This window comes from Enhydra lutris, unplaced genomic scaffold, assembly GCF_002288905.1.
Source record: "Enhydra lutris kenyoni isolate GAN:26980312 unplaced genomic scaffold, ASM228890v2 scaffoldscaffold37, whole genome shotgun sequence".
NCBI classification, from domain to species: Eukaryota; Metazoa; Chordata; class Mammalia; order Carnivora; family Mustelidae; genus Enhydra; species Enhydra lutris.
In genome coordinates, this window is record NW_019154121.1 from 13,909,216 (window position 1) to 13,924,168 (window position 14,953).

Sequence of the window (14,953 nt, forward strand, 5' to 3'; positions counted from 1 at the left end):
GTTTACGTCAAGACAGAAACGGGAGTAGCTGACATAAGACTAAGAAAATCATAGACAAGGGTATTTAGGAATTTGGAGGAGGGTCATACCATGCAATTCTCACTACCCGTGTAAGCGATTTAAATAATGACTTCACTGCTCTTTGATGCTTTCTTGGCTGTCAGCTTGGTGTTCCTTTTGAGTGCAGTACAGGGCTGGGCCTGGCCAAGATTCAGCCCCATTTATTGAGATTAGATAAAAATTAGACCTGGGAAAAGAAGGGGAGGTTAGGGATGCCTGGCCAGGGAAAACAGAGCGTCTGGCAGAGGAGAGCCTGTGCGCTGAGTCTTAAGGAATAAATAAGGAACTGCAGAAGGTCCTACAGATGGTAAACATCACAGGCATAGCACGGAAGTGTAAAGAGACATTACCTGTTAGGGAATGATTGCTAACATGCCTGGTACATCGAGTACACGGGGAGGCAGGAGGCGAAGGCAGGCTGATGCTGATGATATACTTTTCTATACATAAACTAACAAAAAGTGTATCATGAACAACTTCTTTATAGTTGTCATCACACTTGCAATCAGTTAATACTGATTAGACTTCCTTTACAAAGTTATACTTCCAGCTAATACTTTCTTTACAAAGCAGGAATGAACCTATTTTGTTACCAAGGGTGTCCTTGGTACCTCAGAGTCTGGTACATAATTGATGCTTAATAAATAAATGAAGGCAATGAGTTCCACACAATGACCTCTGACTACTGATTATGTTACGGTTATTGGTGCCCAAGCCCTGGAGAAGAGGGAGTTCCCCAAAGGCAGGGACCATGTGTGATTCACCTTCCCTAGTGCCTAGCATGGTGCCCGTCACCTGGTAGGCCCTCTGTACATGTACTGTGAGCTCCTTGGGGACCCTCAGAAGGGTGTTAGGAAAGCCCCCAGCAATCCTCAGTCCAGGCTGTGGGACCCAGTGTCACTTGAGCAGTTCCTCCAGGCCATTCCTGTGTGAAGGCTGGAGAGCCTGCACCCTGTCTTCTGTGTCCCTACCTCGGGGTCCTGCCTTCTGATGCCACAGTGATGAACATGCATTTATTAGGCTCCAGCTGTTTGCTAAGTCCCCTGTCTTAGCCCAACACATGCCCTCTAAGCCAGGTACAAATCCAGCCCATATTCTGGAAGAAGGCCCTTCCCCCAGAGCTACAAAATGCAAATGCCTTCGATAACTGGAAAGAGAAAACAGAAAGTTCACTCATATTTGCACTCTGCCATCTTGAGTATTTTGTTGTCCCTTCCAGATTCCATGTGTGTGTTTCATTGCAAACAGAATCATGATATGTAAACCTTTTAAGGTTCTCTTCCTTCCAACTAACTCAGTGAAGCATGGTCTAATGGTTAAAAGCACAAGACCTAGAAGATGATTCCCTGGGATTCCCTTCAAATGTTCATTCTGTTAATGTGATCTTGGATAACTCGGCAAACTACTCTGTACTTCATTTTCCCAGGGTATAAAATGAGGATGATGATAGTTAGGATTAAATAACTAAGCATCTTTGCAGTTAGACACGTAAAGCACTTGGAACAGTATCTGACATTGGTCACAAACTTAATAGCATTTTTCTGTCGCCGTATCATCTACATATGATCGTTCTTAATGGTGCAGTATATTCTGAGTGTCCGCACTAGCTAATTTACTGAACTGTTACTCCTTTGTTAAATGTTTAAGTTATTTCCAGTCATTCTGTATTATAAATAACACAGTCATAAATATCCGAGGACATGCATTGTGGATTTTTCCATACATAGCTTCCCAGAAGTAGAAGTATGAGGTTAAAGGGCACAAGCATTTTATGCCTTTGGTCTATATTGGGAAATAGCTTCCTAAAAAAGGTCGTAGCGTTTTAAAATCCAACTTATGCTGCAACTTTTTACTATTCACCACTCCCTCACCAGGCTTGGAGGACATCAAATTCTTCGATTTGTGCAACTTTAACAGTCCATAACCAGTCCCACTATAACTTCCTTTTCTTTGACTGTTATGGAGGCTAACGGTGCCCATGTGATTACTTTATTGTGAACTCTATCAATAAGTGTCTCCACCAGTTGCTTTAACAGAGAAGACTTAGTACAAAATATTGCTTACTATGTATTTTGAAAATGAAAAGCCCGAAGGACTTGTTCCCAGTCCTGAGGCTAGGGCACAAAGAGAAGACCAGATGGCAACCGGTTAGTGTTAGTGTCTGTCTCCGAGGTGTGTGCTACAAGGCTAGTTCTGCAAGTGATGGACAAACTGCAAACTGAATTCAGGTGCTGCTTCTGGAACATTCTGTTGCTGTAGAAGTGGAAAACCAAGGCTGTGGGGTTTCCAAATTTAGAAGTATGAAAATGCAACATGTCTACTTAAATTTGAATTTCAGAGAAATGATGAATAACTTTTTAGAACATTTGTACTAATATTGCCTGGGAGGTATCCTAAAAAAGTTATTTATTATTTATCAAAAATTCAAAGTTAAGGGTCCTACATTTTATCCATCAATCTCACACGGCAAGGATGATGCTGGAAAAAGCATCTGTCCCCCTCACCTAGCCTTTTCATCACACCGTGGTGCCCATTATTGGCAGAGCCCAGCATAGAGCCAGTTGGCAAAGCTCAGAAATGGTTTGCAGACAAAGCCAAGTGAAGGGTGGGTTTGAAACTAAGAAACAATTACCCGATAATTGGCATAGTCCATCCTTTCAATCATTCAGCCTCCATACACACAGTTCTATACCCTGGTACTTCCAGACAAAAACAAAAACAACTCTAACAAAATGCTTAATAAAATACATCTTTCCAAGAAATGAAAACATTCTCACCTTCTCCCCAGAATGGGAGGGACAAAGTCTCTACAGTTCTCTTATTTGTCTCTGGAAAATAGTCACACTACCCATCTCTAGGCAGGATTAACTATCCTTTAAACACAGTCACAATCACATTTGAAAATTCTGTCACCTAAAGACTAAACTGTAGAATTAACCTCCAACAATACTTATATTAAAAAATAAGAGGAAGGAGAAGGGAGACTAAATTAGCTTATACCATTACATAAATCACATCATCATCAAGGCAGAAACTATGCCAAGCTGTTATAGTCCTTGTTTCTGTCATCAGTCATGAGGCCATAGTCAATGCTTCTTCATTTCTTGCTCAACATCCCATCCCATGTTTTCCTCAGGACCGCGGTTGGCCAGGGTTCTTTAGTGGGGTGACCTAAACCTTTCTTTCTGAAGAATGTGAATCCTCAGTGGTCCTGCCTCTCTCTGATTGCCATAGCCATCACTACTATCCCCTAGTGAGCTTGCAAGTACTAGGACATGCCCCAGAGGATCCCCTGGGCTTGGATCTAGACCCTCCTGCCCTCAGTTGCCCCTCAGTCATCAGGTAGCCTGATAACAGCCCGTCAAGTAACCCCGTCTTTCTTTGTCCACGGTTTTGTGGCAAAAAGAGAACCAAATGGCAAGGTGGCAATCTCAACTCTGTTTGGTAGAACCATGTTGTGAACTCTTATAGAAGTGCTTGTCTCGGGGCGCCTGGGTGGCTCAGTTGGTTGGGCGGCTGCTTTCGGCTCAGGTCATGATCCCAGGGCCTGGGATCGAGCCCCACATGGGGCTCCTTGCTCAGCGGGGACCCTGCTTCTCTCTCTGCCTGCCACTCCCTCTGCTTGTGATTTCTCTCTCTCTCTCTGACAAAGAAACAAAATCTTAAAAAAAAAAAAAAAAAAATCTCCTAAAAAAAAAAAAAAAAAAAAAAGAAGTGCTTGTCTCTGGGGAACCAACACCTCCAATCCAGAGAGCACAGAATTAAAGAGACCGGAAGCAAAATTTCTGCAAATGAGTTGTTAGGTGAAATGATGAAAGGAACCACTTCCACTTCTACCCCTTGATTTCCAGACCCAAGTATTCTGGCTGTGGGAGAAAGGACACAATAAACTGTTTGCTAAGTCAAATCCTATATTGCCTCCTGTAAGACAGAACTTCACCAGCTTCGTGGAGTGTTACCTCACCGGAGTCTTAAGTAAGTCTTCAGTAGCCCATTCTACAGATCTGTTCGGCCAGCTGCTCCTGGGTGGCTGAGTACATGTCAAGACCACTGAATTCCATGGGCATAAGCCTGTTGCTTCACTTCTGTTACTGTGAAATGAATTCCTTGATTAGAGCCTTATTGTCTGGTATCTATCAGGTTGACGACAGGGCATCCCCAGATCCCAAACATCCCCAGACTGTGGCACTGGCAGAGTCTTATATACAAGGGAAGAAAACCTATATCCAGAGTGTTTGTTTATTCCAGGGAGGAGAAATCTCTTTCCTGTCTATAATGGGAAGAGTCCAAGGCAATCATGCTGCCCGGTAGGTGGTCCCCAGGGAATGGTGCCATACCAGGAGCTCCATGTTAGCCTCTGCCATTGACAGGTTAATCATCGAGCAGTATTAATAGTAGGTCAGCCTTGGTGACCAGGCGTCCATGCATAGCTTCCATCCTTGCCACCATGACTACTTTGTACAGAAACTCGCTGTGTAATCCCTAGGTGGCTGGAGAAGGATGCTAAGATACACAGGACATGCCACTTTGCCCGTGTGATCGAGGGAATCTATTTCATCATGCCCTTTGGTGAACTTTCCTATGTGGCACAAATATGTTCACAATCTATACCGATCCCACCCTTCCCCAGGCTTCCTCATCACCAAGCTTACTATTCTGTTCTCTCTAAGTCCCTGACCATCAGCCAAACCATTAGCAATGGCCCATGTATCAGTGTAGACTGTAGACCTAACCATCTCTTAGACCAAAATGAACCACCAAATTTACCACTTCAAGTCCTATCCATCAGGAAATACTTTTCTCACTCTCAATCTTCAGGGCTACCTTTTGCTGGGGCTGTGCAGCTGCAACCATAAACTTCCCATTGATGCCAGTGTATCATGAAGAATAAGCCCAAGCCCAAGCTTCTTTCTCCTTGGTCATAAGGAATCCCTAGTGAGGCCCTAGCTGTGGATCGAAGGAGAAGAAATCGTGCCACAGCAGAAGGTGTCAAATGAGTCTGAGACACCTGCTCATGAGACTTACCTATACCTTCCAGACGGGCTCAAGCCACTGATGATGGCATGCTGCTGGGCACACCAGCAGCATGGCTTGGTGGGTAAGACAGCTCAGATCACAGGGTCACTTCATGTCTCATGGCTAGTTGGTGGCCTCATTTTTAATTTGCTTTTTATCTATTTATCCCTTAAATTATCCTGTGAGGCCCACACTTCTTTTCAGCTTCTATTATATTTGTCCTTATTGTTTCGTTTATGAATGCTGGAGGGAGCAGCCGCTGACTATCTGATCCTCCCTCCCAGGGTCCAGTCACAATCCAGGAGCTGTCTCTCCAAGAACAGGCACCTACAAACAGGGCGTCTTCTTGCTCCCAAACCTGCATGCCTGCAGCCTTGACCTCCGGAAGGGCTAAGGAGAGGTGCTTGTTCTGCCGCACATTCCAGGCGTGGGGGACTCTGCCAACGGTCTTCTCTCAGGGTGGGGAGCCAGTGGCCAGAGACTGATCTCAGGGCACTCTGTTGCAGGCACGGCCTCTGTCGCTGTGGCAGGGATCCTAGCTGCTCTGCGAATCACCAAGAACAAGCTCTCCAATCACGTGTTTGTTTTTCAAGGTGCGGGTGAGGTAGGTGCCATCAGGAGAATAAGGATGGGTGGAGAAGCATGAAGGAAGGGAGGTGCTCAGGGGTTCAGAGAAGAGGAAGCAGCCAAGGTATACTGTGTTAAGTGCAGCTGCCTGGACACCAACATTTGGGTGTCCCAAGGACTCCTGGGCCTCCTAGAAGAAGGGGGGAAGGTGCAGAGAAGAGAGAAACTTGGTAAAGCTTCTGACAAATGCTGAGCAGCTGTTTGCCTTGTGTCTGAACATCCACTATACGATCCCTCCCAGGCAGCCATGGGTATCGCCCACCTCCTTGTCATGGCCCTAGAGAAAGAAGGCGTACCCAAGGCAGAGGCCATAAAGAAGATCTGGATGGTGGACTCCAAGGGGCTCATTGTCAAGGTACGGTCAGTCTGGAAACCTAGAGGTTTCCTGACACCTACAGCTACTGGAACTGGACTGTAAGAGGTCTCCAAGGGAGAAAGTTCTCAGACAAAACACAGTACAACAGGGGGGTAATGTTCTACCCTCCAAAGCAGAAGATACATCCCAAAGTAGCCTTAACTGCTCTGTCCAAAAGCTTTAATATGTGGGCAACTGCGTGTATGCATGCCCCTTCCAGCTTTATCTCCCACCCCTTCCTGCCTTGGACTAACCTCCAACCTCAGTAAATCATAGTTTTCCAAAAGTAACACGTGCTCTCCTGTCCACATCCTTGCATATTTTGTTTCTCTGCCTGAAATGCCTTTCTCTTTTGCCAAACACCCACTCTCAACCCACAGCCCCATCTGTTTCCTCCTTGCTGTTACCTCCTCCAAGAGGCTTTCTCTGAGCATCTAGGTCTCAGTCCACTTCCTACATTTACGCTCATGTAGCCGTCGCCCACCATACGCTGTACTTGTCACACTGTAAGGCGGTTGCCCTTTTAATTGTCTCTCTCCCCACTAGGCTTTGTAGTCTTCATATCAATGCCTGGCATGTAATGAGTCTGTAATGATGTTTGAGGTATGAGTGCAAGAATGAATAAGAAACCATCTAACTTCAGACTGGACTATGGAGAGGGGCAGGTTTAGATAGCCTCCAAACTTAGAACTTCACTGACAGCTCCACGTTTTAGTGCCCCAAATTCCACTAACAGAGAATGTCAGTGAGAGACTTTTTAAAAAGATGACAGAGATAGGAATGGGGGAAGTCCAGGGGGCTCTCAACCAAGAATAGAAGAGACCCTCGGCAGAAACTGACCTTCTGTTGTCTCATCTGGAGCTAGATCACCACTAGAAGGAATTCCTCCCCACACTCCAGGTCATTCCAGAGCACAAGGCGGCGCAGGAAGAAGATGCCAGAGGCTGCCACACTTCCCTCTTGCCACCTTTCAACATTATTTTGTTTATCCCATTAAGCTGACCCCTACTTAAGTCGCTCTCAAAGCTGATGTCTTCACTCTGATTCTCATGAGGACAGCTGACCCAAAGGAGTCATCAGAACACCTGTACCATTTGCCAGCCTGTCAACCCCTGAGTCCTATTTGAAGAAAGGAAAGGATCCTGAGCTTGTTGGCAAAAGCCAGCTGTGGCAAGCCTGTCCTAGGGCTTAGCTTATTATTATGCACAGGGCGGTCCATGGCTCTTGTAAAGTACATTCAAATTAGCTTTCTGATCCTGATGGCTCAGGCCCCCATCCCTCAACTGGCCCTGAGTGCTGGCTGCCTTGGGGCCAAAGGTCTTGGTCAAGCTCAGGCATTTCATGAGAGCCTTCCAGCCCTGGCCTGGGAACCATGACCCTAAAAGTGCAAAGCAAGGCTTTATGGATTCTCCATGTGTGGTTTGAGCTAAAGAAATCCGCCCCCACAACCCCACACTGTGACACAAGCACACATTACAATCCTTAGATTCCACCGCAGGTTTTCCCAGGAGATCTGGTCAAGAGGGTGAGCGCCAAGGCTTCTGAGAGCTCAGACCAAAGCACAGGGCTCTCAGGGAATGTTCTCGGGATCTCCAGAGGCACCCATGTGTTCTCACTGCCAGGCATCATGTTCTCCTTTCCCTGCAGGGGAGGAGCCACCTGAACCACGAGAAGGAGATGTTTGCCCAGGACCATCCTGAAGTGAGCAGCCTGGAGGAGGTGGTGAGGCTGGTGAAGCCGACGGCCATCATAGGTAGGAGGAGGTGGGAGGCCTGCCAGCCAGCCCAGCTAACCCTCTTCACTCGCAGGTGGAAGCTAAGGCCCAGCCTGACTCAGCAGGCGCAAGGCATTGATGGAAACCACGCTCTCCCCCCGACCCCATGGCCACCACAGTGCCACCATCTTTCGCTGAGGGACAACTTTATAACAATCATAGAACTAAGGCACCAAGTTGGGGCTTAGCGATGCAGAATTATACAGTGCAGTGGAAAAGCACAGGGCTGGTCTGAGAGGAGGTGAGCACTGCTGTCCCAAAGAGGGGACCCAGGCATCTCTCCCTGTGTTGGGAGAGCCACGTACTCTAAAGGACTTTGCCCAGGACCAGGCAGGGACCTGAAGGGACCAGTGTTCCCTCAGGGATGAACAGGAGGTCTTGCCTAGCTCAAACAAGAAGACCCTTTTCTCTTTGGCTTCCTGTATCCATCCCTATGGTGGATGCTATCTCCAAGATTCCTGCGTCTTCCATGTTGCACCAAGAGGAATGGGGTGTTTATAAAGAGTAGGCCTCCCTACTACCCCCCTTTTCCCTGTAGGTGTTGCTGCCATCGCAGGAGCCTTCACGGAGCAGATTCTGAGGGACATGGCCTCCTTCCACGAGCGCCCTATCATCTTTGCCCTGAGCAACCCCACCAGCAAGGCCGAGTGCACAGCTGAGAAGTGCTACCGGGTCACTGAGGTCAGCGGGGAGTCCTTCCTTCCCCAGGCTGAGAGGACATAGTAACAATAATTATGAGTAACCCTATGAGGGTGAAGAAAAATCCCCACTTTCCTGACGAGTAAATTGAGGTTCAGAATGATGAAATAAATTGCCTGAGGTCACATTGCTGCTAAAGAGTGGAGCTGACCCTCAAACCCAGGTCTGGCTCCAAAGCCCAGGCTCTCACCATCATGTCATACTGCTCAAGGGTCCTCTAGAGACACAGAGCTTTGACCAGAACCTGAGGCATTCATAGACTTTAGGTCACCTGCACTCCTGTTGTGTCCTGGGTTAGCCCTCTCGGGAGGTGACAGGTTAAAAACCTCCACCTTTCAGTGATTTCTTGGCTGCCAGGTAACTCAGTGAGAGCTAAGCTTTCTGGTCAAAGGAACAGGTGTGCTTCCAGCACCTGCTGTGTGCCTGTGCCGAGCACGTGGGAGAGAATGAAGAAGGGTAGGCCACCATTACTGCCTGAAACCCATCTCCAGGCTCCATCTCTGCTTTTCTTCCTGCCTCCAGGGCCGAGGGATCTTTGCCAGCGGAAGTCCTTTTAAGAGCGTGACTCTGGAAGATGGCAGGACCTTCATTCCTGGGCAAGGAAACAATGCCTATGTGTTCCCAGGAGTGGCTCTGGGAGTCATTGCTGGTGGCGTTCGGCACATCCCAGATGAGATCTTCCTCCTGACGGCAGAGGTAGCCCCATCCCTGCTCCCTTGCATGCATGCTCCCAGTCAGGTCTGTGATCTCTCCCAGGTGCTACGCCAGCCCCCAGAGATTCCTTCTCTCATCTCCTCTACCCGCCTGCCTCTCACCCCAGCAGTAGATCCTCAAGATGCGTGAACCTCAAGCTTCTCTCAAGATCCCCTCGAGGCTTAAACATCTCTCAGAACACACACATTTTTAAGGGAAATTAAGGAATAGTCCATGGGAGGAGGTGCTGGCAGTGCAGGAACCTCTGTCTGTCTGCTCCTCGCCTCCCAGCAGTGTCCACATGCATGCCCAGAACAGAGGCGAGGCCACCAGAGCCATCGCAAATGGGGCTCATGGACCATGACCAGCAGCAGAATCTTCTGACCACTGACCTTGGCCACGTTACCGGGGGAACTTGTTGCAGAATAAGGCCCACCAGGGCAACTTTCTTTAAGGAAGGGATGGGCCACAAGCCTGGTTTGCCTGCTCTGAGGACCGGGATCTGGAGCACAGATACAGGGGTGCTTCTGCTCTGGCACCTTCCTAGAAACACTGTCAAAATTAGTCTTTGCTGGAAGTAAGGAAAACAAGGAAAGAATTTGTTAAGAATGACAGCTCATGTTCCTAATGTCGGCTGTGAATCCTACCAGCCGCAGTGGCTTTCATCCACCCCATGGTTACTAAACGACAGGCACTTGACATCTACTCTCTGAGGAAACTACAGAAATGTCTCTTCAGGGAGGGTAAACTAATCAAAACTATAAACACACACTAAATATATTTATCCCCAGTGAGCTTCAAAGGCTCTGTGATTTCTGACACGTTCTCATTTCCCCCTCCCCGTGGCACTGGTGAGAGCCCCAGGCCAGCAGGACATGGGACCAGCTCCCACGCAGCCTTAGCCAGCTCCTCTTCTAGAAGCCCTGCAAGGAACCATCTCATGCTCTAAGTTCCTTCTTCCTGCTTCTTGGTCTTTGAGCACTGGCTCCACAAGGACAGTAAATGAGGTCTCCTGAAAGTTTGTCAGCCTCCCCCAGGCCGTGTGCACACTGGCTATGCCTTTGTGCCACAGGCATCTGCCCATCTTGTGTGACCCTCCTGCGTCTTTCTTCTTACTGCTCTGTCAGTAGTGGTGCCCCGTGGCCATGGGTGGAGCTGTGCGAATCCCCCCCCATCAGATGGGAGGAGTCCTTTCCTGCTTGGAATGAGCCTTAAAGCAAACTCTCCTGTGGCACAGAAAGATGGCTGCTCCAGCCTTCCTCTGTAACCCCAAGAGACACCCTCACCCCCTGGAGCTTAGGGCGTTGGTCAGCGCCATCATTTCATGAATGGTGTCAGGAACCTCTCCTCAATCCACACGTTAATCTCTTCCTGCAGTCGGGACAAGATCCCTCCCTCCGAGGAGCGGACAGTCTGGTCTTTAAAGGGCTGGCAAGTTACATTTCTGAAAGGGGTACTTAAAAGTTTAAGACAATTAAAGTTGAACCTGATTTTCCTATGGAAAAAAATGATGTAACTTTTAGGAGAATTCTATATCTCATTCCACCTTGACAACTCTCTAAACCAGATACAGTGATCACCCTGATGGGATACCCAGGAAAGTAAGGCACAGAGAGTCCAATCCATGCCCAAGGTCACCAGGCGTGTGAGCAACAGCACCAGGAGGGCCCCAGAGGATTTCCTCCGAGCTACAGCAGAGCCTCGCCAGTGCCCAGTGTCTGAGAAGGGACCGCCAGCCACCATCCCGCTCTTCAGTCCGCAGGAGGACTCCTCCAGATGCAGATCTCGCCATGGACATCCTGCTTCACTGTGATTCCATCTTCCATACCTCCCCCAAGAAAATCCTTGAAAACCCAGAGCAGTTCATCTCTCTCCTCATTTTAGACATTTGAATGGCTCCTCAATGCTTACAGGGTAAAGCCCAAACTCCTTCATAAGGTTTCCATCTAAGGCATGTCATCACCAGGCCCTCCTTTTCTCTCCAGCCTTCAGCCCCGCCCTCCCATTGACCAAGCCAATGTTCTTCTTACAATCTAGAACTCATGCTCCCTCCTGTTGCCTCTCTCCAAGAAATTGCATGTGCTGTTGCGTCTCCCTTTTCGAGTAATTCATCCTCTGTCCCATCTCCTGGGAAGCTTTCCTGTACATGGCCGACCAGGCCCTGCCTTCCTCTGTGCCTATGTGCACCCTCTGCCTGCACTCACTTCTGTGTTATAACTGTTGTACCTGTCAGTCATTGTCCACTGCCTCCAGACTACAGGAGGAGAAAGGCTTCTCTGCGACAGACCCTCAGCAACGAGCGCAGAGCCTGGCGTATCCTAGAGCTCAGTTAGTGTTTGAATGAATGAGCGGAAAGGAGAGATAGGAGCAGGGAAATGAGGCTGAAGAGGAGGAAGCCCACATCCCTGAGGTCAGCCAGACTCTGAAGCAAGACCAGCTGCTCTGGCTCATCCATTCTGGGACAGTTTTCAGAGAGTACCATGGCTCTTCCCAGATTTAACTCTGACACAAGATGACTGGGCAGGAGTGGATTCAGAGCCAGCACATAACAGAGGCTGTTCCGCAAGCCTGGCTGAGCTCCAGCGTCTGAGGCTGGAGGAGGAGACTTGAGGTGGAGAACTGGGCCTCAGAGACCGGCTCTGAACCAGGGAAGGTGTGGGAGGTGCTGTTCCCAGGATGCTGGCATTCGCTGTCACTCACTGTGGATGGAAGAAGGCTTTGCTCAGGACTGGAAGGGCGAGCAGCAGGAGCTCTGAATACAGGGAAACAAGATGGCCTAGGTGGGCACCCAGGATGTTACTAAGCACGGGGGAGAGGCTGGAACTCGGGGAGGGTCTCAGCGATCTCTGTGCAATAGGCTGAACCAGCCATGGGGAGATCCTAGAGTCTGCTTCACAAGTCTCAAGTATATTCATCTCAGTCTTCGTGAATCTCCTTTAGAATTTAGGGTCCATGTAGTTTAATCTCTCAGCCAATCTCACAGTACAGAAAGGATGTGTCCTTGCTTAAAAGCCCAAGCATGGGGGCGCCTGCGTGGCTCAGCTGGTTAAGCATCCGACTCTTGATTTCCACTCAGGTCATGATCTCAGGGTCGTGAGATGTGGCCCCATATTGGGCTCCACACTGTGCATGGAGCCTACTTAAGATTCTCTCTCTCCTGCTCCCTTTGCCCCTCACCCTCTCTCTAAAATAATAAATAAATCTTTAAAAAATAATAAAAGTCCAAATATTAAGCTGCCCTGGGGCCTTGAGGGGGCAGAGACTACAATGGGAACTGCACAGGTTGGCCACCTCTGAGGGGTGAGGGGAGTCTCTGGGGTAATGGTTTGGGTTTGTTCTGGGAAGATGGAAACTCGGCTTACTCCTCTTGGTTCTCTCTCCCCAGCAAATTGCCCAAGAGGTCTCCGAGCAGCATCTGTCACAGGGGAGACTGTACCCCCCACTCAGCACCATCCGAGATGTGTCTCTGAGAATCGCCATCAAAGTAAGGAGCATCCTACCACCAGTGGTATGGCCAGCGCAGCTCGACAACTTACTCTCGCTGGGAGTTTAGGGGAGCTAAGGGGAGGGCAGCCGTAGTGGCATCCTGAGCTCCCACGCCAACTCTGGCCAAGAAATGCCTGCCTGCAGCTTGAGCCCCACACCCACACCCACTCAGGCCAGTTCTGGAAAAGCTCCTGGATTTCCCCTCAAACACCAGGCAAAAAGGTCAACAAAGTCCGCAGTCTTGTGGACCAGAATGTGGGTGGAATTTTTTAAAACTGAATCATAAGTGTCCATTTATACAGAAAGGCCAATTTTCATGGCATCATGAACAGAGCTCTGGGAATCCCTTCACTTTCCTGAGCCTCAGTTTCTTCCTTTTCCAAAGGGGATGGTAATTCCTCTCTCTGAGTTCTGAAGACTAAAGAGGACAGCAAGAAAGCTCCACACTCAGTGTAGTGTAAATGCTTATTCCTCCCCCTTTTCTCAGAATGCCTGGGCCACACGATGATCGGGTTCCTGGAATAGTCCAAGGAAAAATGTCTTCCTAGAGACCTTGCAGAAATGGTACATTTTCAGAGAATCAGAACACAGTGCAATCAAGACTGGCCCAACATGGATAACTGTTGAATAAGGGTTGCGTTAGGGTTTATTATACTATCATTTTGATTAGTATATATATTTGACATTTTCTGTAAGTTTTAAAAGTAATTTCAGAAGATGCATTGCACAACCGCACGTGCTCCCCATGACTGTCCATTGTAGGCTCCAGAGTCAGCCCTGAAGACTAACAGTCCAGCTCATGGCCCCAGCTCCGCATTGTCCATTTGCTTCTGTTTGGGGATGTAGAGACTAATGCTCTTCTGAAACCAAATCTAATACCCAGAGAACAGTGTCTAGGCTCTTCTCCCAATTCAACCCACATTGAGGGTGGGGGATATCAGGTACTGGACACCTGCTGTGGCCTGTTGCCTAATTTTATCCTCACACTACTCCAGAGAAAGGTCTCCTAACTCCCACTTTAGAGATGAGGAAACTGAGGCTCAGCAAGGATAATGTCACCACCGAGGACCCACAGGCAGTTGGAAGCAGGTGCAGACTTGAGTCTGAGGCCTCTTGAATGCAGCCCAGTGCTTATTCACTGCATCACAGCTCCCTACCCCGGCGGAAAGCTCCAAATCCCTCCTAGCCGGTGGCTTCAAGGATGACAGTTTATGGTTGCTCAGGGGCGGTTACCCTTCCACAGGCTCCTAAGTACCCTTTAGGCAACTTTTAGGCAGGTTCCTCCTTAGTTCCATTTCCTCAGCCTGTATGTTTTTCCCTAGGTCCTTGACTTCGCGTACAAACACAACCTAGCCTCCTACTACCCGGAGCCCAAGGACAAGGAGGCTTTTGTAAGATCCCTGGTCTACACTCCAGACTATGACTCCTTCACACTGGACAGCTACACGTGGCCTAAGGAAGCCATGAATATTCAAACAGTCTGATGCAGTCTCAGAGGCTGTGTGAGTCTGGAGCAAGCCCCGAGTAACGACGACAATATAAATGGGTTCTAAAATGGCCATCTTTGTCACTGTGTTTTTCCTTTGAACTTTCGGGTGTGAGGGGAGATATCCAGGCACATAGTGAATGACATCCTTGTCCATGAAGGCCCTGAGAATTCACTTTTCTATAACCCTCTTCTGACTTCCTGCCCAAGAATTTCTTCATCTAATTGCCAACAATTAGCTAGGTCTTGTGGGAAATCTAGAATCCTTCCTAGAACTCTGCCTTTACAGAGCTCAGAGTCTAGTGAAGGAGATGAGATGTGGACATAATTCATTTTTTCTCAAGGGGGAAAGTGGTTGAGTCCATGAAAGAAGTGCAGATAAAGGTCAAAGGTATTCACAGAAGGGAGCAGAGACTTCCTATGAGAACATAAGAGAAGGCTTCGAGGGGAGAAATGTGTGCAAAGTCCCAAGAGTAAAGATGGGTAGGAGGCACGGGAACCTGAGGAAGGGAAGGGCAGCCACTGAGCAGAGAGCACGGCCCACCCGTGAGGGAGCACAATCCCAGCTGGAGGAACACACACCCTTCAAGACTCAGGTGCGTATGAAGGCTGAGGGGCTGAAGGCAACTCACTAGTCAAAAATTATCCCTCACATGTGGGTTACTGAATAGTAGGATTCCTTTTTGGTTATTACTAAAAGGAAAACTAGAGAAATGTGGGCATGTCAGCAGGCCAAGGAGTGAGGAGGAAGAGAGGC

The 14,953-nt window shown here is 48.5% G+C and overlaps 1 protein-coding gene across 1 annotated transcript in view; it reads left to right on the forward strand.

Moving 5' to 3' along the window:
* LOC111154461 (malic enzyme 3) overlaps window positions 1–14,269 on the forward strand; it is a 208,209-nt gene extending 193,940 nt beyond the window's left edge. The window contains exons 8-14 of the mRNA XM_022514066.1: window positions 5,583–5,680; window positions 5,945–6,058; window positions 7,706–7,811; window positions 8,371–8,513; window positions 9,054–9,227; window positions 12,610–12,708; window positions 14,033–14,269. Of these exons, the coding sequence (XP_022369774.1) occupies window positions 5,583–5,680; window positions 5,945–6,058; window positions 7,706–7,811; window positions 8,371–8,513; window positions 9,054–9,227; window positions 12,610–12,708; window positions 14,033–14,194 (896 nt within the window). The 3' untranslated portion in view covers window positions 14,195–14,269. The remainder of the gene's footprint in view (window positions 1–5,582; window positions 5,681–5,944; window positions 6,059–7,705; window positions 7,812–8,370; window positions 8,514–9,053; window positions 9,228–12,609; window positions 12,709–14,032) is intronic.
* The last annotated feature ends 684 nt before the right edge of the window (window positions 14,270–14,953 follow it).